Source organism: Dendrobates tinctorius, unplaced genomic scaffold (assembly GCF_039654945.1).
Source record: "Dendrobates tinctorius isolate UK_male_01 unplaced genomic scaffold, ASM3965494v1 ptg000154l, whole genome shotgun sequence".
Classification (NCBI taxonomy): domain Eukaryota; kingdom Metazoa; phylum Chordata; class Amphibia; order Anura; family Dendrobatidae; genus Dendrobates; species Dendrobates tinctorius.
In genome coordinates this window covers 18731927-18755486 of record NW_027361821.1, presented here as the reverse complement: position 1 = coordinate 18755486, position 23560 = coordinate 18731927, and the positions used below count along the sequence as shown (strand labels likewise).

The following is a 23560-nucleotide window of genomic DNA, read 5'->3' as shown; positions in this document are numbered from 1 at the left end:
CACAGTTATCTTCGCCAGAAAGGCAGCCACATAGGATCAAAGAAACGCCTGAGTCACGTTATCTGACAGGATTGGCGGCAGCTGGCCTAAGACACTGACTGTGAGATGCTGAAAGGAAGGAAAGTAGCAGGCAGTATTGTGGAGACGGCCAGGGAAGGTACAAACTGACAGGGAGTGCTGGAAGGGTGTACTTTATTTTGCCTGGGAGTTGACTGGACCCCCTTGCCTGGAGGACTCAGCACTAAAGCGGGCATCTGTATCGCGAACAGAACTGTGAGTAAAGTCTTGGAAGTGCATTCAACTACGTCATCAGTTTCCTTCCTGCGTCATCAACCCGGCACAGCCTCAATTTTCACTCCCCGCTACATCACCACCTCAAAAACTACTCTCAACGGCCCTGGGACTGCTGCTCTGCCTGTGGAGAGCCATTTTCACTTCAGCTGTGTCATATCAGCGGTCCCAGGGGAACGGCATTGCAGCGCTGGTCGCCTCTGACCTCAATACCACAGGTGGTGTCACGAATCATATATAAACTTTATTCTCATTTAATTACACACCAAATTACATGACCACCTGGGGTCACGGACCAGGTCACTGCCACTGTGACATTTCCCATTGAAGTTAACGGGCCTGGTACCGAGTATCCCACGGCCCCTGGGGCGCGTCACTAGCGGTGTGGCTGTTTCAAGAAGCACAATAAGAAGGCACTTGGAGAAAAATGGGCTGCATGGTTGGGTGGCCAGAAGAAAGCCATTACTGCACAAACGCCACAAAGTATCTCGCCTACAATACACAAAACAGCACAGAGACAAGCCTCAAAACTTCTGGAACAAGGTAATTTGGAGTGATGAGACCAAAATTGAACTTTTTGGCTACGACCATAATCGTTACATTTGGAGAGAGGTCAACAAGGCCTTTGATAAAAGGAACACGATTCCTACTGTAAAGCATGGAGGTGGATCACTGATGTTTTGGGGATGTGTGAGCTAAAAAGTCACAGGAAACTTGGTCAAAGTTAAAGGAAAGATGAATGCAGCACATTATCCGCAAATACTGGAGGAAAATATGAAATCATCAGCCTGGAAACTGTGCATGGGACGTAATTGGATGTTCCAACATAACAACGATCCAAAACACAAGGCCAAGTCGACCTATCATTGCCTACAGCAGAACAAAGTGAAGGATCTGGAGTGGCCATCTCAGTCTCCTGACCTCAATATCATTGAACCACTCTGGGGAGATCTGAAGCACGCAGTTCATGCTAGACAGCCCACGAATTTACAGGAACTGGAGGCTTTTTGCCAACAAAAGTGGGCAGCTTTACCATCTGAGAAAATGAAGAACCTCAACCACAACTATCACAAAAGACTTCAAGCTGTCATTGATGTTAGAGGGGGCAATACACGGTATTAAGAAATGGGGTACGTGAACTTTTGATCAGGATCATTTGGCTTTCTTCTGGCGACTCGACCATGCAGCCCATTTTTCTTCAAGTGCCTCCTTATTGTGCATCTTGAAACAGCCACACCGCTAGTTTTCAGCGAGTCCAGTATTTCAGCTGATATTATTTGTGGGTTTTTCTTTGCATCCTGAACAATTTTCCTGGCATTTGTCACAGGTGAGGATGTTACCTTTAGTAGCCATTCAAACCCATTTGTGTCAACTTCTGTGCATGTTATCAGGTCAAAATCACCAGGGTATGTGAATTTTTGATCAGGGTCATTTGGATGTTGTGGGTTGTCATTATGATTTAAAAAGAGAAAACACAGTAGTTTGAAAATAAAGGGCGGCTTCACCCAACCACTAGCCATGAGTGGAGAAACAGGTTTGGTGATATCATTCATATTCTCTGAAAAAAGGGCAAGAAAGCAAAAATTCTGCCGGGGTATGTAAACTTTTGAGCACAACTGTGTATACATGCACTACAAATCACCGATTCTCCTTCCACTCCCCTTTATGTCATAAAAGGTCATAGAAAAAACTTAACATGGAAAATCTTTTTTTGTGAATTGACCTACCTAAACATTTCAGACATTTCCACGGTGGCCAGCCAGAAACTATATGAGTTTGCATAGTAATTGCAGGTACCGCGACCATGACATTCAATGAAAGGTGCTGAACGGAATTCCTCTAAACATGATCCAGGCGATGCTAAAGCTTGTCCTGAACCTTCTGCACCGGCACTAGTATGCTAGGAGAGAGAAGTAAAGTCTACAGTTAGTATATTATTCCAAAAATAACCCTGCACCTAGTGGAGAACATTAGTATCTTACATCCAGAACGGTCGCCGTCACCCGGTCAACCAGGGCAAGTATCCACTTAGCCCTGTGAACACTGCATGTATGTAGTGGTCTCAGCAGCTAAGGACATTAGTACCCTACACGCAGGGCTGTCGCCAGCATCCAGCCAACCTAGGCAAGTGACCGCTCGGATCTGTACGGACTGCATGTACTAAGCACGCTCAAGAGTTGAACTGGTTCAAGACAGTAACAGTTTAACAAGACAGATTCCACCCAGGACAGGCCTCGCCATGGTCGACCAAAGAAGTTGGGTGCACGTGCATTATGATGCTGATGTCTAGAGGTTGCCTTTCAGAATAGACGTATGAGTGCTGCCCGCTTTGCTACAGAGGTTAAAGAGAAGTGTCAGCCTGTCAGTGCGCAGACCATACACCTCACACTGCATCAAACTGGTTTGCGTGGCTGTCGTCCCAGAAGGAAGCCTATTCTAAATTTGATGCACAAGAAAGCCCTCAAACAATTTGTTGAAGACATGCAGACTAAGGATATGGATTACTGGAGCTATGTCTGGTGGTCTGATGAGACCAAGATAGGCTTATTTGGTTCAGATGGTATCAAGCGTGTGTGGCGGCAACCAGGTGGGGAGTACAAAGACAAGTGTGTCTTGCCTACCAGCAAGCATGGTGGTGGGAGTGTCATGGTTTGGGGCTGCATGAGCGCTGCATGAGTGCTGCTGGCATTAAAGGAACCATGAATGCCAACATGTACTGTGACATACCATTCTAACATGATAACGACCCCTAACACACCTCCAAGATGACCACTGCCTTGCTAAAATAACTTAGAGTAAAGGTGCTGGACTGACCAAGCATGTCTCTAGACTTAAACCCTATTGAGCATATGTGTGGCATCCTCAAACAGACAGTGGAGAAGAGCAAGGTCTCCAACATCCATCAGCTCCGTGATGTTGTCATGGAGGAGTGGAAGAGAATTCCAGGGGCAAGCTGGGAAGCTCTAGAGACCCCGATACCCAAAAGAGTTAAGGCAGTGCTTGAAAATAATGGTGGCCATACATAATATTGACACTTTGAGCACAATTTGGCCATATCCACTTAGGGATGTACTCACTTTTGTTGCCAGCGGTTTAGACATTAATGGTTGTGTGTTGCGTTATTTAGAAGGCACACCAAATTTACACTGTTATACAAGCTGTACACTAACTACTTTACATTGTATCACAGTGTCATGTCTTCAGTGTTATCCCAAGAAAAGACTTAATAAAATATTTACAAAAAGGTGAGGGGTATACACAATTTTGTGAGATACCGTAAATTCTAAATAAATGTAGCAATGTTAGTAGTAGCATAGGCATACGAATGTGAATGTATATACATCTTTGGCAAAAATTAAGAGACCACCACATGAAAACCTTGTTATGGGCAGCCCCTTCTCCAGACCTGAACCCATTGAAAACCTCTGGAATGTAATCAAGAGGATGATGAATAGTCACAAGCCATCAAACATAGAAGAAATGCTTACATTTTTGCACCAGAAGCAATGTGAAAGACTGGTGGAAAGCATGCCAAGATGCATGAAAGCTGTATTTAAAAATCATGGTTATTCCACAAAATATTTGTTTCTGAACTCTTCCTGAGTTGAAACATTAGTATTGTTGTTTCTAAATGATTATGAACTTGTTTTCTTTGCATTATTTGAGTTCTGAAAGCACTGTTTTATTCTTTTTTAATTTTGACCATTTCTCCTTTTCAGAAAAAACAAACAAAATTTAGTGCTTGGAAATTCGAATGACATGTTGTCAGAAGTTTACAGACTAAAAGAACAGTTTACATTTTACTCAAAAATATATCTATAAAGGGAAAAATCAGACAAACTGAACATTTGGGAGTGGTCTCTTAATTTTTGCCAGAGCTATAAATATATATATATACACACACACACACACAACACTATAATCGTCTAATTCTGTCTGTAACGGAAATCTTGCATCACTGATTGGTCGCGCCCGTCGTGTCAGTCATAGTGCCACATAGTTCAGTCACGTTAACTGAACAAGTTCTGTTAGCCACAGTGCCATATAGTTCAAGGAAAAAGAAAAAAGGTCCAGCTTTGCAAATTCAAGTCCAAAACAGAGCAAAAAATGGTGTGTTCACATGAGTAACAAGTAGTAGATTACGCGTTTCGAACAATAGCTTGTTCTTTTCTTTTTTGAGAAAGAACAAGCTATTGTTCGAAACGCGTAATCTACTACTTGTTACTCATGTGAACACACCATTTTTTGCTCTGTTTTGGACTTGTTTTTAACAATAAATTGGACTTGAATTTGCAAAGCTGGACCTTTTTTCTTTTTCCTTGGTTACTGCGTGAAGACTGCACGTGGTCCGGGCTATCCACTACACATGCCTTCAGGTGAGCTGGCTTCTTTTTCTCTTGCCATATAGTTCAGTCAGGTTTACTGAACAAGTTCTTAAACTGCGGCTCATAAAGCAAAAAAAAAAAAAAAACCCAAGCCCTCAGACAGCTTTATAAGCAGTAAAATAAAAAATCTGGAATGAGGGAAGGGAAAAAATGAAATTGAAGAGGGTCTCATTGGGACTTTGTCTACTAAAGGCGCACATTACTCTGGAGCCGGCCCTGCCTTCATCATAGTAACATGGGTTTCATCAATGTTCAGGGTGGCACTGTGCAGATGCTAGAAGACATTTATTTTCTGCAAACATTTGAAAAACCTCCACCTAGTGAAAAAAGGAGCAGTGGGGTTACATATTGGTGGATTTACAGAAGACACAGTGGTTTCTACATTACCATCATGAAAGAATATCCAATCCATAGTGAAGACCAGCCTTGTGGACATGGCGGAATCTGAATGGTCTGACTGTGAATGGCAATCACCATGGCGGGAGCTTCACAAACGGTGCATCTGAGTGGGTCAGAGAATGAAGATTAAAGGGTGTCTAATGCAATAACCCTACACAATTATTAATGCCTCTTGCTTTTGCAATATTCTTTTTTACTACCTTTTTATTGGCACAAACCCCTTGATGTCCATGTATAGCCGTTACAGTATGCCTGAGTTGTCCCCATTAGCGGTCACCCTTGTGAGCCTGTCCACCACCCAGCTCATTTGTCACTTCTATTACTAGGAATACACTCATTGTTTCATTAACCTCAATGTGGCATCAATTATAGGAACAGCATGGCTGGAAGATATGCCAGACAATTCATCTGCAGCAATGATTTCCCCATATGCTGACAAAGGTGACTAACAGAAAGCAATATGTTCAGTTTGAGTCCGGAGGCACATAAAGGTATTATTCCAATGTATGATAAATGAGCCAGCCTGATTATCTGCCAAGGTGTTCCCAGACTGTTATCTGATGAATTCCTGGCCGTACACATGATCATATGGATAACCATTATTTTCCTTCCATGCACATCTCAGAGACATGCCATCTTAAACTACAGATGCTACATGCAAATCCTGCGAGCGCTCAGCACACGGGCATTCTGTTCTATCCGTGATCATTCACCTTCACAATAAATTCAATCTACTCAAAACCTTATTTTATTTCCATCTGTTTACACCAGCTCTAAGTGGAGACGCTGATCCCTGCTTCCCGCTATATGGCGCCTTGGGCATTATATGAATTAGATTGTGTGTGCTATCCCAGTGAATGAAGTCCCTGTGTCACTAATCTCCTGTGATCATTCATAACCATCGCACTGACAACTGGCAGCTTTCTTCAATGATCTCACAGAACAGTTCTCCCGAGTGCAGCAAGCAAGCCAACTTCACATGGATACACGCTCACATTTATTATGCATGCGAACATTACAAAAGTCCAAGACAAAAAAACTATACATATGTTTTACGTTGTAAATGAGTAGGGCCGTACTTACGCCTTGTGATGTACACTGCATGAAAGTGAAATTCAGCGCGAGACCCGAACAAGCGAGTAATCGCGTAACGGCCGTTGTCCGGCACCTCCCTCCCCTAGCATTCCTCTAACGTCCTGCATGTCCACATATCTATTGATGGAATTCATGTGAAATAAAGACGCACAGTTTTTCAGCTATATTGGTGAGTGCTGCATATTTCTCCTTTTTTCGCTTCACATTGAAATATTCTTTATATTTATGTAAGTGGTAAAAAATAAAACATTTTTTTGTTTGTGTTGTCATTTTCCAAGGTAGTGTATCGTTTTTCTTTTTCATTGATTGAGCTGACAGTTTTAACGACACCAATTTGACTTTTTGGTTGCATTTATTTTTTACAGAGGAGACTTAAAAAACAGAATTCTGCCATTCTGATTTTTTTTTATCATTACAGCTTTTACCATATGTTTTAATTAGTTATATATTTTAGACTGGACTTTCTTTATCGCTTCATTGGGGGGTCACAGGTAACCATGGGTGTATGCTACTGTCGGTAGGAGGCTGACACTATGCAAAAAAAGGAAAATAGCTCCTCCTCAGTAGTATATACCCACTGACAGGCACGAAGCACCTCAGTTTAAGCTTAGTGTCTGTAGGAGGCGGGCTTTTTCAGGTCACCTGTTGTGTTTTATTAATCTTTTTGCTTTGTATTGCAGGTTCGTCATCTTCAGAGTAACAGGGTGTAATTTCTCACACTGTTTTCCCACACTTATGCGACTGAGAGAGCAGTGTGGTGTCACATCGCCCACGCTCAGACCCGCAGGCAGGACCTAATCTCCTGTCACCTTTAGGGGTGTTTCAGGGTGATTCCCGGTTTCTGGTCCTTTGCTTTTTTCCCCTCCTCACCTCTGGTGGTCACCAGCGGAGGATCCCTGTTTCCAGCGACCTTCACTTACCCGAGGGCTCCTGATGCGATCCTCATCGGTGAAGAGGACCGTGGACACCTTGCAGGTATGTATGGTTCCGTTCAGCCCCTCGCTCGCTTTCGGTTTTACTGGCCGGCAGCTTAGCCACGCCCTCTGCTCCGCATCATGCTTGCTGATTTCAGCGTTGCCAGACGCCATCTTGGATCCTGTGCTTCTACAGCTCGTGCGCCGGTCTAAGACATTGCTTCTGCCTTCAGACTTTGCCTCATCTACCTGCGAGCATGTGACAAGGGGGACACAGCTAACCTAACAGCCTTCGGCAGTCCATCGCTGGCATCGGATAGGCTCTGCCCTCTCCCCTTCCTGGCCCCAGTCCCCCTATATAGCCACTCTTCAGCAGTATCTCCAAGGCTCGACTTATGCCCAACTCTGCAGGGGCTTCTCATCCTCCCTCTAAGCCCACTGTGGTTCATTATGCCTGCTGCAAAAGAAAGTGGTCTTCAGGTCAGCCGTCCTCTTTCTGCCCATCCTGCAATCCTTCCACCATGTCTGCCCCACAGGAGCACTCTAATGCCTGGGATGAGAGCACATACCTCCCTCCGGAGTGGGCTGTTGCCATGTCTCAGTCGGTCTCTGACCTGACTAAAGTATCGCAGTACCTGGTCCAGGTCCTGGAACATCTTCCACTTCTATCTGCGGCCACCAGTGCTCCGAACGCCCCTCAGGGTGATTTGCGCGCACTTGACCATGACCTTCGAAGGGACACATCGGTTACAAGGCCTAGGAAGCGGGCTCTCTCTGCATCATCTATAGGATGCCTTCCTCTCCCCATGCCCCCTCCTCGGAGGCGGCTTTTGGGTCGGATGTGGATTTCCAGTCTGAGTCTGTTTCGAACTAGACCTCAAAAATGCAGGACATGGTAGATAGCCTTATTTTGGCCATTATCCAGACTCTTAAACTAAAAGAGAACGAGGTTCCTGTTCAGGAGCATTTCCTTCAAACGGGTAAAACGTCCTTCCTGGACCTTTCCCAATGACAGAGAGTTTGAAGCGACTATGGCTAAACATTGGGAACATCCTAAAATGCACTTCCCAGGAAGGAAGCAGCTAGACATCCTTTACCCCTTTAGCCTAGACCTTGTCGGTAAATGGGCAGAGTCCCCTAGGTGGAACCGCCGGTTTCTCGCCTGTCTTCCAGTAAAATGATTAAAATTGATAGTGACGGCCCTTTAAAGAACAATAAGGGTGAAATCATAGAGAGCGATGTGGGAAAAGCAAATGTTTTAAATACTTTTTTCTCAACAGTGTTCACACAGGAAAAGGATTTGCCAGGGAAAATGCAGAGTGATAATGTAAACTCCCCATTAAGTATTACCTGCCTAACCCAGGAAGAAGTGCAGAACCACCTTAGTAAGATTAAAATTGACAAATCACCAGGCCCTGATGGCATTCACCCTCGGGTATTAAGGGAGTTAAGTAATGTGATAGACAGGCCTCTATTCCTTATATTTAAAGACTCTATAGAAACAGGGTCTGTTCCTTTTGATTGGCGGCAAGCAAATGTGGTACCAATATTCAAAAAGGGGTGTAAAAGGGAACCAGGAAACTATAGGCTGGTAAGCTTAACATCTGTTGTGGGTAAAATTTTTGAAGGGTTTCTAAGGGATACCATTATGGAATATCTCAATGTTAATAAATGTTTAACTCCATATCAACATGGATTTATGAAGGATCGCTCCTGTCAAACTAACCTGATCAGCTTCTATGAGGATGTAAGCTCTCAAATGGACCAAGGAGAATCATTTGATGTCATTTATCTCGACTTCTCTAAAGCATTTGACACTGTCCCATATAAAAGATTGGTAAGTAAAATGAGAAAGCTTGGGCTAGGGGAAAATGTGTGTAGATGGGTAGGTAGCTGGCTTTGTGATAGAAAACAAAGAGTCGTTATTAATGGTGCATACTCAGATTGGGCCAGGGTTACTAGTGGGGTACCACAGGGTTCTGTATTGGGCCCCCTACTATTTAATATATTTATTAATGATCTAGTGGATGGCTTACACAGTAAAATATCAGTATTTGCAGATGATACAAAACTATGTAAGGTAGTTAACACAAAGGAGGACAGTTTGCAACTACAGACAGATTTGAGTAAATTGGAGAATTGGGCTGAAAAATGGCAAATGAGGTTTAACACAGATAAGTGTAAGGTTATGCACATGGGAAGGAGAAACAGATGCTACAATTACTTACTAAATGGGAAACTGCTGGGGAAATCAGACATGGAAAAAGACTTAGGCATCTTAGTCAATAAGAAGCTAAATTGGAGTGCCCAGTGTCAGGCAGCTGCCACCAAAGCAAATAGGGTCATGGGATGCATTAGAAGAGGTCTGGGGACACGAGATGAAAACATAATTCTCCCTCTGTACAAATCACTCGTCAGACCACACTTGGAGTATTGTGTGCAATTTTGGATGCCGGTGCTCAAGAAAGACATTACTGAACTTGAAAGGGTTCAAAGGCGGGCTACTAAAATGATAAATGGAGTTGGTTCACTACAATACCCAGAAAGGTTATCAAAATTAGGTCTAGTTACTCTAGAAAAGAGAAGACTTAGGGGAGACCTAATATATATGTACAAGTATATCACAGGGCAATACAGAGATCTCTCCAATGAACTGTTTGTACCAAGGACTGTGACAAGAACAAGGGGGCATTCTCTTCGTTTGGAGGAAAGACAATTTCTGCACCAGCATAGAAGAGGGTTCTTCACGGTAAGAGCAGTGAGGCTCTGGAATTCTCTTCCTGAGGAAGTGGTGATGGCCAACTCACTGAAGGAATTTAAGAAAGGAATGGATGCTTTTCTTGTGAGTAACAGTATAGAAGGTTACGAATAACATAATATTACAGGTAGATAGTTGACCCAGCTTAGGGGAAGGAATTTTTTTCCCTATGGAGAAAATTGGCTTCTACTCTGTGGGTTTTTTTTGCCTTCCCCAGGATCAACAATGCAGAACAGATACACTAAAAATAGGCTGAACTACAGTGGGGCAAAAAAGTATTTAGTCAGTCAGCAATAGTGCAAGTTCCACCACTTAAAAAGATGAGAGGCATCTGTAATTTGCATCATAGGTAGACCTCAACTATGGGAGACAAACTGAGAAAAAAAAATCCAGAAAATCACATTGTCTGTTTTTTTTTCATTTTATTTGCATATTATGGTGGAAAATAAGTATTTGGTCAGAAACAAGCAATCAAGATTTCTGGCTCTCACAGACCTGTAACTTCTTCTTTAAGAGTCTCCTCTTTCCTCCACTCATTACCTGTAGTAATGGCACCTGTTTAAACTTGTTATCAGTATAAAAAGACACCTGTGCACACCCTCAAACAGTCTGACTCCAAACTCCACTATGGTGAAGACCAAAGAGCTGTCAAAGGACACCAGAAACAAAATTGTAGCCCTGCACCAGGCTGGGAAGACTGAATCTGCAATAGCCAACCAGCTTGGAGTGAAGAAATCAACTGTGGGAGCAATAATTAGAAAATGGAAGACATACAAGACCACTGATAATCTCCCTCGATCTGGTGCTCCACGCAAAATCCCACCCCGTGGGGTCAGAATGATCACAAGAACGGTGAGCAAAAATCCCAGAACCACGCGGGGGGACCTAGTTAATGAACTGCAGAGAGCTGGGACCAATGTAACAAGGCCTACCATAAGTAACACACTACGCCACCATGGACTCAGATCCTGCAGTGCCAGACGTGTCCCACTGCTTAAGCCTGTACATGTCCGGGCCCGTCTGAAGTTTGCTAGAGAGCATTTGGATGATCCAGAGGAGTTTTGGGAGAATGTCCTTTGGTCTGATGAAACCAAACTGGAACTGTTTGGTAGAAACACAACTTGTCGTGTTTGGAGGAAAAAGAATACTGAGTTGCATCCATCAAACACCATACCTACTGTAAAGCATGGTGGTGGAAACATCATGCTTTGGGGCTGTTTCTCTGCAAAGGGGCCAGGACGACTGATCCGGGTACATGAAAGAATGAATGGGGCCATGTATCGTGAGATTTTGAGTGCAAACCTCCTTCCATCAGCAAGGGCATTGAAGATGAAACGTGGCTGGGTCTTTCAACATGACAATGATCCAAAGCACACCGCCAGGGCAACGAAGGAGTGGCTTCGTAAGAAGCATTTCAAGGTCCTGGAGTGGCCTAGCCAGTCTCCAGATCTCAACCCTATAGAAAACCTTTGGAGGGAGTTGAAAGTCCGTGTTGCCAAGCGAAAAGCCAAAAACATCACTGCTCTAGAGGAGATCTGCATGGAGGAATGGGCCAACATACCAACAACAGTGTGTGGCAACCTTGTGAAGACTTACAGAAAACGTTTGACCTCTGTCATTGCCAACAAAGGATATATCACAAAGTATTGAGATGAAATTTTGTTTCTGACCAAATACTTATTTTCCACCATAATATGCAAATAAAATGAAAAAAAAAACAGACAATGTGATTTTCTGGATTTTTTTTTCTCAGTTTGTCTCCCATAGTTGAGGTCTACCTATGATGTAAATTACAGACGCCTCTCATCTTTTTAAGTGGTGGAACTTGCACTATTGCTGACTGACTAAATACTTTTTTGCCCCACTGTAGATGGACATAAGGTCTTCCTTCAGCCTTCAAAACTAAGTTACTGGATGGTGCATCTCTTAAGGACGCTACAGACAGGCAGATCGAGTCTTTGGCTAAATTGGCCTTTGAAGTGGCTGGTACATCTCTCTACCCCAGCTTCGCTTCCACCTGGGTGGCAAAGTCCATCTTTGCCTGGGCCAAAATTTTCCGTCAGGGCATCCTGGCGGCAGCTCCTCCTGATAAGATAGTGCAGGATGTCCCGGTCACAGGGTAGTGCAAAGGACATGGAGAGGGTCAGTAGATTAAAAGATTTCTTTAGTTTATTAAATTCCACAACGCGTTTCGACAGATAGCTTCTGTCTTCATCAGGTGGCATATAATTGATAAGCAAAATTCAATTTGTTGTGGAATTCAATAAACTAAAGAAATCTTTTAATCTATTGACCCTCTCCATGTCCTTTGCGCTTCCCTGCGACTGGGACATCCTGCACTATTGAACACATCCTCATCTGAGGTACCCGGCAGGAGCTGCATCGCACTATTCTCAATTGGCGTGACGCCGCCGCCGCCCATCTCTTGGCCTGGTTAGCGCATGCGTCACTCCACGGAGTCTGGGCGGGTGCTCTTCACACGTGAAAAATGCTTGAACTCTGCAATTGGTTGAGCAATCTCCATGACGACCTTATACTGCAGCCATTTGATTGGCTTTTGGGCCTTTTTATACTCTTCCTCTTCCTTTCATGGTTACGCCCCTTGAGAAAGGCTCTTCAGCCGAAACGCGCGTCGGGGTGACGCTCCTGGATCCGGCCCCCTGTGTTTATTTCAGGTACTAGTCACCTTACAAAACTATTTGGGGTGTGGGTTGCTGCTTTGCATACTGAACTAAGTTCTGTGGTTTGGTGTACCGATAAAAAGATATGGTATTATTTGTTTATATGATCCTTTTGGCCTGATTCTTAATGATTGCTATTTAGCTTGTGTATTATTCATTATGTGACATTCCTTTCCTATCTATGATTCAATACCTTATCGAGGACCACCCTATTTATCTATTTGCTCTTCCAGTATATATATTATGTATGCTTTGATCCACTCTGCGTCTTTTTCCAACTTGTGTCTTTTTGGGGTAACTTTCCCCCTCCATGTATTTGTATATTCCAAATAAATATTGTTATACTTTTCTATATTTGGATTTTGGTCGTATTTTTTCTTAGATTTTGCTGTTATATGCAATTTTTCCTTATTATAGGTCCGGATTTATTTTTGACTTACACAATACCTTCTGTGATGTACTTCACAAGATATTTATGCTTCCTGACCTGCCAGCCTAGCGCTCCAACAGGCTGTCTCACCTTTATTTTTTTACCTCCTGATAAGATGGCAAATTTGGCAGACCAGATTGCCCACGACGACAAATATCTTCTCGCTGCCTCTTTGGATGCGGCCGGTTGTTCCGCCAGAGCAAAAAGCAACATCATTGCTATACGCCGCATCCTCTGGTTGAAGGCGTGGAACACAGACCCCCCCTCAAAAAAGTCTCTCACTAGCCTGGCCTTTCAGGGTTCTAGGTTTTTCGGGTCCAAACTGGATCAGATAATTTCGGACGCTACCGGGGGGGGGGGGAAAGAGTACCTCTCTTCCTCAGTCCAGGCCTAAACGTCCTTTTAATAGGAAACGGCCTCTGCATTTTCGTTCCTTCCGACCCTTCTCTTCTTTGTGGACTTCCTCCCAGCAGGACCGCTCTTCCACCCCAAGGGAAAGGAAGAAGTCAACCTTCAAACCTGCACCTCACTGGAGGCCAAAGAGTCACTCCTCCAAGCCCTTCTGGCAACGCTCTCACAGGAGCTCTTCTAAATGATGGGTCACCCCCACCTGGGAATCTCTCCAGGGTGGGAGGCTGGCTTCTTCTCTTCATGGTTGTCGGTGGTCCACAGCGCCTGGGTCAGAGAGATAGTTATGTCCAGTTACAAAATAGACTTTTCTTCGCCCCCAGGAAGACATTTCTTCCTGTCTCGCCCGCAAAGACTCCCTTCTCTGGCCCCAGGGGTTCTACAGGCTGTCTCTTATGTTCTAAACTCAGGAGTATTCGTTCCCGTTCCCTGGAACGAATGGTTTTCAGGGTTCTACTCCAATATTTTCGTAGTCTTGAAGAAAGAAGGAGCGCACTGTCCTATCTTGGACCTCAAACAGTTGAACTGCCACTTTCAGATCCGCCACTTCAGGATGGAGTCCTTACATTCAGTGATCTCCTCCATGGAACTGGGAGAGTTTCTTTGTTCTGTACACATTTAGGATGCTTATCTTCACATTCCTGTTTGTGTTCAGCATCAGAGATTCCTTTGGTTTGTGATCCAAGAGGATCTTTATCAGTTCACGGCGCCTGGCCTCTCCTCTCAGAGTATTCACAAAAGTTATGGCAGCCATCATGGGGTTTCTCATAATCCCTTACTTGGACAATCTTTTGATCAAGGGGTCGTCCCGCCAAGACTGCGACCAGAGTCTAGTGGATCCACCTGGCTATTGTAGCTTTAGAAGCAGGTAGACCCTTTCTGTGTCCTTCCAGAAGCACAAAAAGGAATCCGATTTGCGGAAAGACGCTGTTCTGGAAATGTATTACCTGAGTGCCCTCACCAAATCCAAACTGTGGAGAGCTTTCTCAATCCCGTGGGCCGGAGCTGGGCAGAACGAGGGCAAAACTATGTCCTCATTCAGGTGAAAAGAAGAAACAACTTTAGGCAAGAAGGACGGATGTCCTCAACACCACCTTGCCCTGGTGGAAAACCAGAAATGGAAGTTTTCAAGACAAAGCCGACAATTCTGAGACCCGCCTGATGGATGTTACTGCCACAAGGAAAGCAACCTTCCAAGACAGAAGAGTAAGTGATGTGCCCTGCAGGGGTTCGAAGGGGAACCTTGTAAGGCACCTAGGACCAAGTTTAGGTCCCAAGGCTCCAGTGCACCTTGTAGGGAGGGACAAGATGCGACACTCCCTGAATGAAGGTCTTAACCTGCAGTTTGGAAGCAATCCTCCCCTGTAACAGGACGGATAGAACCAAGATTTGGCATTTGAGAGAAGCCAGTGCTAGGCCTGTGTCTAATCCTGCTTGGAAAAACTCCAAAATGGACGGGATAGAAAACACAATTGGGGAACATCCGCGGGTTTTGCACCAAGAGAAAAAGTCCTTTCAGATGCGATGGTAAATGCACATGGATGTAGGTTTCCAAGTGTTAATCATAGTGGAAGCTATTTGTGGCGAGAAACCGGCCTGGGCTAGGATCCAGGATTCAATGGCCAAGCCGCTAAACTCAGAACTCTCGAGTTCTGGCGGTAAATCGGCCCTTGAGAGCGAAGGTCTGGGCGGTCTGGTAACCGCCAGGGAATGTCGGCGACTACCTGCACTAGTTCCGTGTACCATGCTCGACGTGGCCAGTCTGGTGCACCGAGAATCACCTGGATTCCTTCTGCCTTGATCTTCCGGATGACCCTTGGAATTAGCGGAAGCAGCAGAAAAATGTAAGGGAGGCGAAACTGATGCCACGGAAGCACCAGGGCATCCGATTTGATAGTTAATGGGTCGCGGGACCGAGCTACGAATGCCGGAACTTTGGCATTTAGCCTGGAGGCCATGAGGTCCACATCCTGTGTTCCCCAGTGCTGACAAATCTGCCGAAAAACTTCTGGATGAAGGGACCATTCTCCTGAGGCCAGACCCTGCTGGCTGAGGAAATCTGCTGCCCAGTTCTTTACTCATGGAATATGAACTGCAGAGATGACTGAATGGTTTGTCTCAGCCCATTAAAGAATGTGTGCCATCTCGAGCACTGCTTTTCTGCTTCGTGTGCCCTCCTGACGATTGATGTACGCCACCACTGTGGCGTTGTCCAACTGGATCCAAATGGGACAACCGGCCAGAAGTTGATGGAATCGCTGAAGGGCTAGCCTGATTGCCCGAATCTGGAGGATATTGATTTGGGAGGTGCGATTCCTGAATGGACCAGCGTCCCTGAGCTGTATGGTGACTGAAGATCGCTCCCCAACCTAGAAGGCTGGCATCGGTGGTCACCACCAGTCAGTGAACTGGCAGAAAGTACTTTCCGTGACTCAATGAGGACATCGACGTCCACCACCTGAGAGACTGCCTTATGGGGGGGGGGGGAGACAGGCAAAACCGGCGGTCCAGAGAAGCCGGATTTTTGTCCCAAGCTGACAGAAATGCCTGCTATAAAGGACGGAGATGTAATTGAGCAAACGGTACAGCCTTGATCATTGCTACCATCTTCCCCAGGACCTGCATGCCAAGGCAAAGGGAGTGGGGATGGGCAAGAGAAAGCTTCCAGGCTCCTCGGATCAGCGCCGAGACCTTTTCTGGAGGGAGAATTACCAACCCTCAGGAAGTGTCCATGATCATCCCCAAAAAGGTTATTTGCTGGGATGGGGCTGGAGAGGACTTGCCTAGGTTCACTAGACAACATAAACGAGTGAGAGAGTCCATGATGATGCTGACACTCTCTGCACAGGCCTAAAGTGACAATCCCTTGATGAGGAGGTCATCTAGGTGGGGCAGAATCACCACGCCCCGAGAGTGCAGAATGGACATGACGGCTGCCATGACTTTGGTGAACACTCTGGGGGCAGTGGCGAGATCGAAGGCCAAGGCCGTGAGCTGAAAATGCTTGTCTCCGTTTGCGAAGCGCAGAAATCTTTGGTGACCTAAGAAGCTTGGAATATGTGTGAGAATATGTGTCCTTGATGTCAACTGACGCAAGGTATTCCTCTTTTTCCAGCGAAGTGATAACAGAACGGAGAGATTCCATTCTGAAATGACGCACTTTGACAAACTTGTTCAACAGTTTTAGGTCTAGGATGGGGCGCATGGTTCCGTCCTTCTTTGGGACCAATGACAGGTTTGAGTAAAACCCCTTGAACCTTTCCGTGTGAGGGACCGGGTCGATGACTCCATTGTTGCGGAGAGCATATATGGCCTGATAAAAAGAAGCTGCATGCGCCTCCGTCTTTGGAAGCCGCGACTGGAAGAAGTGTGTTGGTGGGGAGACGCGAATTCCATTTTGAATCCGGAGGACACTAGATCTCTGACCCATTGGTCGTGAACGACCGCCAGCCAGACCTGACGAAACAAGAGCAGACGGCCGCCTACCATGTTTATGTCCTTCGGAAACTGGTCCGGACCGAGAGGGTCTGTTTCTCCAGGAATGTGAGGGCTTGAATGAGCGCAGTGAATCCCTTTCCCTGCGTGGGGGACGAGCCGAGCTAGAGGAAGCGGTTGTGGATGACCAGCTTGTGGTACTGCGAAAAGGCCGGAAACGAACCTGGCGTTGGTTCCGAAATGGCCGACTAGGTCTTTGCTGAGGGAGGAATTTGCTCAAGTTTATCTCCAAACAAACACCCGCTCTGGTAAGGCAGGGAAGTTAAAGATTTCTTGGAAGCGGAGTCTGCTCGCCACTCTCTGAGCTATAGGGCTCTCCTGATGGCAACGGCGTTTGCGGCTGCAAGTGCGGCACAGTTAGCCGCATCTAGGGAGGCATGCACAATGTAATCACCGGCCCGGGCAATCTGGTAAGCGAGACTGACTGCCTCGGGAGGTAGGTTATTGTCTCAACTCGACCGGTCTTAGCTAGAGACTCTGCCAAGGCCACCATAGCTCTGGCCACCCAGGTGGCAGCGAAGGAAGGGAAGATTGCTTCTTCAGTAGCCTCAAAGACTGACCGAACAAGATTGTTAATCTGTCGATCAGTGGGGTTTTTAATGGACGAGCTGTCAGACAGAGACAGAAGAGTTTTGGAAGCGAGCCGTGATATGGGTGGATCTACTGCAGGGGACAGCCCACTCCTTTCTTAGAGTAGATGCAAAAGGGTACCGTGCTTCCAGTGGCTTTTGCCCTGTGAATCGCTTGTCCGGGCGACTTCTATGCCTCTGAACAATGTCCGGAAACTCAGGGTGGTTAGCAAAAACCCTGTGAGGACGTTTGGTCCTTTTGAAAGACGCAGTGCGATCCGGACTAGTCCCAGGTTCTTCGCTTACTCTCAGAGCTTTATTAACCGCTTCAATGAGAGAATCTTCTAGCGAGTCCGGATCTACGGCCACATTTGACTCATATTCTGAGTCGTGTTCGCTGCAAACCCCTGGTGAGGGGGAGCGTGAAGCAGAGCTTACGGACGCTGAGGCACCAGTGTCTGGGGGACGAATCATGGGGATGTTTTCTAGAAGATTGACTATCTTCTGCCGCAGTCCGGCCCCTGTCTGAGGAAGACTCTCGTGTGGCTGATGGGCCTTCTACGGAGGGTAAACTGATGCCCTGGCTTGAGGAGGAATCACGGAAGGATTCTATAGCTTTAGCCAGAGAGGCCATGGACTGTGCCAGAGACGTGGCTCACTTGGGTGGACTAGGCCCACTAGGGTCGGAATTAGTAGGGGGCTCCTGTGCGCATGAGGGGTCGCAGGCTGCATTACGGTGTCTGCGTGATAGTGGGGCATTACATGCAGTACATGAGGCATATACCACTGTGTGTGTCTTATCTGCCTTCTTAGATGCCTTTGATTGAGACATATTGCATATAATTTGCTGCCGCTTAGTGGCTGCTGCAGGGAAGGGGTTAAGCGCTGTGTACCAGCTTACCGAGGTCCTGTGTTCATGCCCCCAGAGAAGGTCTGCGCTGCGGATGTAAAATCATGTAGCCACACGCGCGGTTGAAGTATGATGATGTCCCAGCCAAGCCTTGATACACCCGCAGATGCAGGAAGTGGAGGCTCCGAGAAAAAGTCAGCGCTTCTCGTGAGGAACGAGAAGTGCCAGCAAAAGGGGTCGGAGTCAGAGCCAGGGTGCAGGATGTGGTTGCAGCAGTTCTCGCTCAGAGCGAGAAGCGTCTAAAAAGTGGGTGGAGCTGAGTGGGCGGAGTTTGGCCTATCTTGGCCAGAAGCCGGGCGCTATGGCGTCGCTGGAGCGCAGTAGCCAGAGCATATATCCCCCTGGGCGCCCGGACATCCTGACAAGACCAGGAGAAGGAGCCCCCTGCCGAAAGCAGGTGCTGCGCTACTCACAGGGCATAAAGCAGAGCCGGGTGCGTGGTGAAGCAGAGCCGGGTGCTCAGTGAGGTGGGCCAAGCTGGAGATAGTGGCCACGCAGATCCTCCTCAATCTGCTGCCCAGTTCTCTACTCCTGGAATATGAACTGCAGAGATGACTGAATGGTTTGTCTCAGCCCATTAAAGAATGTGTGCCATCTCGAGCACTGCTTTTCTGCTTCGTGTGCCCTCCTGATGATTGATGTACGCCACCACTGTGGCGTTGTCCAACTGGATCCAAATGGGACAACCGGCCAGAAGTTGATGGAATCGCTGAAGGGCTAGCCTGATTGCCCGAATCTGGAGGATATTGATTTGGGAGGTGCGATTCCTGAATGGACCAGCGTCCCTGAGCTGTATGGTGACTGAAGATCGCTCCCCAACCTAGAAGTCTGGCATCGGTGGTCACCACCAGTCAGTGAACTGGCAGAAAGTACTTTCCGTGACTCAATGAGGACATCGACGTCCACCACCTGAGAGACTGCCTTATGGGGGGGGGCAGGCAAAACCGGCGGTCCAGAGAGGCCGGATTTTTGTCTCAAGCTGACAGAAATGCCTGCTATAAAGGACGGAGATGTAATTGAGCAAACGGTACAGCCTTGATCATTGCTACCATCTTCCCCGGGACCTGCATGCCAAGGCAAAGGGAGTGGGGATGGGCAAGAGAAAGCTTCCAGGCTCCTCGGATCAGCGCCGAGACCTTTTCTGGAGGGAGAATTACCAACCCTCAGGAAGTGTCCATGATCATCCCCAAAAAGGTTATTTGCTGGGATGGGGCTGGAGAGGACTTGCCTAGGTTCACTAGACAACCTAAACGAGTGAGAGAGTCCATGATGATGCTGACACTCTCTGCACAGGCCTGAAGTGACAATCCCTTGATGAGGTCATCTAGGTGGGGCAGAATCACCACGCCCCGAGAATGCAGAATGGACATGACGGCTGCCATGACTTTGGTGAACACTCTGGGGGCAGTGGCGAGACCGAAGGCCAAGGCAGTGAGCTGAAAATGCTTGTCTCCGTTTGCGAAGCGCAGAAATCTTTGGTGACCTAAGAAGATTGGAATATGTGTGAGGATATGTGTCCTTGATGTCAACTGGCGCAAGGTATTCCTCTTTTTCCAGCGAAGTGATAACAGAACGGAGAGATTCCATTCTGAAATGACGCACTTTGACAAACTTGTTCAACAGTTTTAGGTCTAGGATGGGGCGCATGGTTCCGTCCTTCTTTGGGACCAATGACAGGTTTGAGTAAAACCCCTTGAACCTTTCCGTGTGAGGGACCGGGTCGATGACTCCATTGTTGCGGAGAGCATATATGGCCTGATAAAAAGAAGCTGCATGCGCCTCCGTCTTTGGAAGCCGCGACTGGAAGAAGTGTGTTGGTGGGGGAGACGCGAATTCTATTTTGCATCCGGAGGACACTAGATCTCTGACCCATGGTCGTGAACGACCGCCAGCCAGACCTGACGAAACTAGAGCAGACGGCCGCCTACCATGTTTATGTCCTTCGGGAACTGGTCCGGACCGAGAGGGTCTGTTTCTCCAGGAATGTGAGGGCTTGAATGAGCGCAGTGAATCCCTTTCCCTGCGTGGGGGACGAGCCGAGCTAGAGGAAGCGGTTGCGGATGACCAGCTTGTGGTACTGCGAAAAGGCCGGAAACGAACCTGGCGTTGGTTCCGAAATGGCCGACTAGGTCTTTGCTGAGGGAGGAATTTGCTCAAGTTTATCTCCAAACAAACACACGCTCTGGTAAGGCAGGGAAGTTAAAGATTTCTTGGAAGCGGAGTCTGCTCGCCACTCTCTGAGCTATAGGGCTCTCCTGATGGTAACGGCGTTTGCGGCTGCAAGTGCGGCACAGTTAGCCGCATCTAGGGAGGCATGCACAATGTAATCACCGGCCCGGGCAATCTGGTAAGCGAGACTGACTGCCTCGGGAGGTAGGTTATTGTCTCAACTCGACCGGTCTTAGCTAGAGACTCTGCAAAGGCCACCATAGCTCTGGCCACCCAGGTGGCAGCGAAGGAAGGGAAGATTGCTTCTTCAGTAGCCTCAAAGACTGACCGAACAAGATTGTTAATCTGTCGATCAGTGGGGTTTTTAATGGACGAGCTGTCAGACAGAGACAGAAGAGTTTTGGAAGCGAGCCGTGATATGGGTGGATCTACTGCAGGGGACAGCCCACTCCTTTCTTAGAGTAGATGCAAAAGGGTACCGTGCTTCCAGTGGCTTTTGCCCTGTGAATCGCTTGTCCGGGCGACTTCTATGCCTCTGAACAATGTCCGAAAACTCAGGGTGGTTAGCAAAAACCCTGTGAGGACGTTTGGTCCTTTTGAAAGACACAGTGCGATCCGGACTAGTCCCAGGTTCTTCGTTTACTCTCAGAGCTTTATTAACTGCTTCAATGAGAGAATCTTCTAGCGAGTCCGGATCTACGGCCACATTTGACTCATATTCTGAGTCGTGTTCGCTGCAAACCCCTGGTGAGGGGGAGCGTGAAGCAGAGCTTACGGACGCTGAGGCACCAGTGTCTGGGGGACGAATCATGGGGATGTTTTCTAGAAGATTGACTATCTTCTGCCGCAGTCCGGCCCCTGTCTGAGGAAGACTCTCGTGTGGCTGATGGGCCTTCTACGGAGGGTAAACTGATGCCCTGGCTTGAGGAGGAATCACGGAAGGATTCTATAGCTTTAGCCAGAGAGGCCATGGACTGTGCCAGAGATGTGGCTCACTTGGGTGGACTAGGCCCAATAGGGTCGGAATTAGTAGGGGGCTCCTGTGCGCATGAGGGGTCGCAGGCTGCATTACGGTGTCTGCGTGATAGTGGGGCATTACATGCAGTACATGAGGCATATACCACTGTGTGTGTCCTATCTGCCTTCTTAGATGCCTTTGATTGAGACATATTGCATATAATTTGCTGCCGCTTAGAGGCTGCTGCAGGGAAGGGGTTAAGCGCTGTGTACCAGCTTACCGAGGTCCTGTGTTCATGCCCCCAGAGAAGGTCTGCGCTGCGGATGTAAAATCATGTAGCCACACGCGCGGTTGAAGTATGATGATGTCCCAGCCAAGCCTTGATACACCCGCAGATGCAGGAAGTGGAGGCTCCGAGAAAAAGTCAGCGCTTCTCATGAGGAACGAGAAGTGCCAGCAAAAGGGGGCGGAGTCAGGGCCAGGGAGCAGGATGTGGTTGCAGCACTTCTCGCTCAGAGCGAGAAGCGCCTAAAAAGTGGGTGGAGCTGAGTGGGCGGAGTTTGGCCTATCTTGACAAGACCAGGAGAAGGAGCCCCCTGCCGAAAGCAGGTGCTGCGCTACTCACAGGGCATAAAGCAGAGCCGGGTGCGCGGTGAAGCAGAGCCGGGTGCTCAGAGAGGTGGGCCAAGCTGGAGATAGTGGCCACGCAGATCCTCCTCAATCCACCATCCCTTTGACAGGGAGGTGGAGGGCTCGTTCGCCTCCAGGCATCAGCGACTTTCTGGAGTTGGGGCTGCACGGTCGCCGATGGAAGACTCTGCATGTTACCTGAGGTAATCCTTCGGGGAGGACGCAGGGCATTTATCCGGCTGAAGTCCTGGCTCCAGAAGCGGGTACGTGGGGGCGACACCCCATGTTCCCATCTGCTGCTGGGGTGGGGAGAGCGGACCCATTAAAGGGATCCATCTCCCCTAGGGAGAGCTGAGGCCTGGCATTGAGGCTGCAGGAGGGGGTACGGGGAGAAGACACTCCGCGCTCCCGCCTATTGATGGTTTTGGGAGATCGGGACCTTGAAAGGTCCCGTCGCCCTTTCCTGTTGAAGGTTTTGGGTTAAAAATAAAAATAATGGAATCGGGGTCTGAAGCCAGACTCTAGTGCCTCCTACAGACACTAAGCAAGAACTGGTTCAGGATAGAGCCAGCAGAGGGTATACTGCGGAGGAGTTAATTTCTTTGTATATTTGCTTAGTGTCCTCCTAGTGGCAGCAGCATAACACCCATGATCCTGTGAGGTGGAGGAGAAAGGGGTGATCTGAATTTTTAGATTTCATTTATATTTTTAAGTTTTTTACTTCCACTAGAGGATTTAAACCTGCGGTTGTCTGATCGCTGATACTATATACATCAATATGACAGTATTGCAGCATATAGTAAAAATCTTGGTCTTTCAAGAAGCTCATTCTGTGGCACAGGTTTCACACGAGCACCAACATCGGCAGTAATGGGGGTCTTCAGCACGCACCTGGCTGCCATAGTAGCCTAGAGATTGGCAGCAGCGTTTAAATGGGAAACTGCAGCAATCAGAGCTCAATGTCGGAAGCGCCTCTTAGACACAGATGCTGGTTATATAATGTACAGCCAGCACATGCCACGTGCTATGTGCAGGGAAGGAAAAACAGCTATGAATTAGAGTTGCTAACCCAAAACACATAACTTCATGGATCTTTAATCTTTTTGTTTTTTTCTCACCATGCTTTTAATTGCACAGTAAAAGTTATATTTTAACATTTTCCCATTGGTGCTGGAGCCCAGTCCTCATGGACCCTTCTTCCATGTGATTTTGAGTTAAGGGATTGAGTTGATTTTCTGGGTTAGAGCATCCAAGTCTCACACCAATCACCAGTTCCAGGCACAGTCAGACTTTTCCTCATGATTGACAAGGTTCCCAGCTTTTGGACAGGAGAGAACACATTTTAAAAGAATACCGTATATACTCGTGTGTAAGCCGACCCCCCTAATTTTGCCACAAAAAACTGGGGAAACTTATTGACTTGTGTATAAGCCTAGGGTGGAAAATGCAGCAGCTACTGGTAAATTTT

General features: G+C 47.2%; 1 protein-coding gene across 1 annotated transcript in view; it reads right to left on the bottom strand.

The window, feature by feature from the left end:
* Positions 1-23560, bottom strand: part of COL4A5 (collagen type IV alpha 5 chain) — a 358955-nt gene that overhangs the window by 4969 nt on the left and 330426 nt on the right. The window contains exons 49-50 of the mRNA XM_073547642.1: positions 5064-5178; positions 2019-2191 (exon numbers count right to left, since the gene is read on the bottom strand). Coding sequence (XP_073403743.1) covers positions 2019-2191; positions 5064-5178 — 288 coding nt within the window. The remainder of the gene's footprint in view (positions 1-2018; positions 2192-5063; positions 5179-23560) is intronic.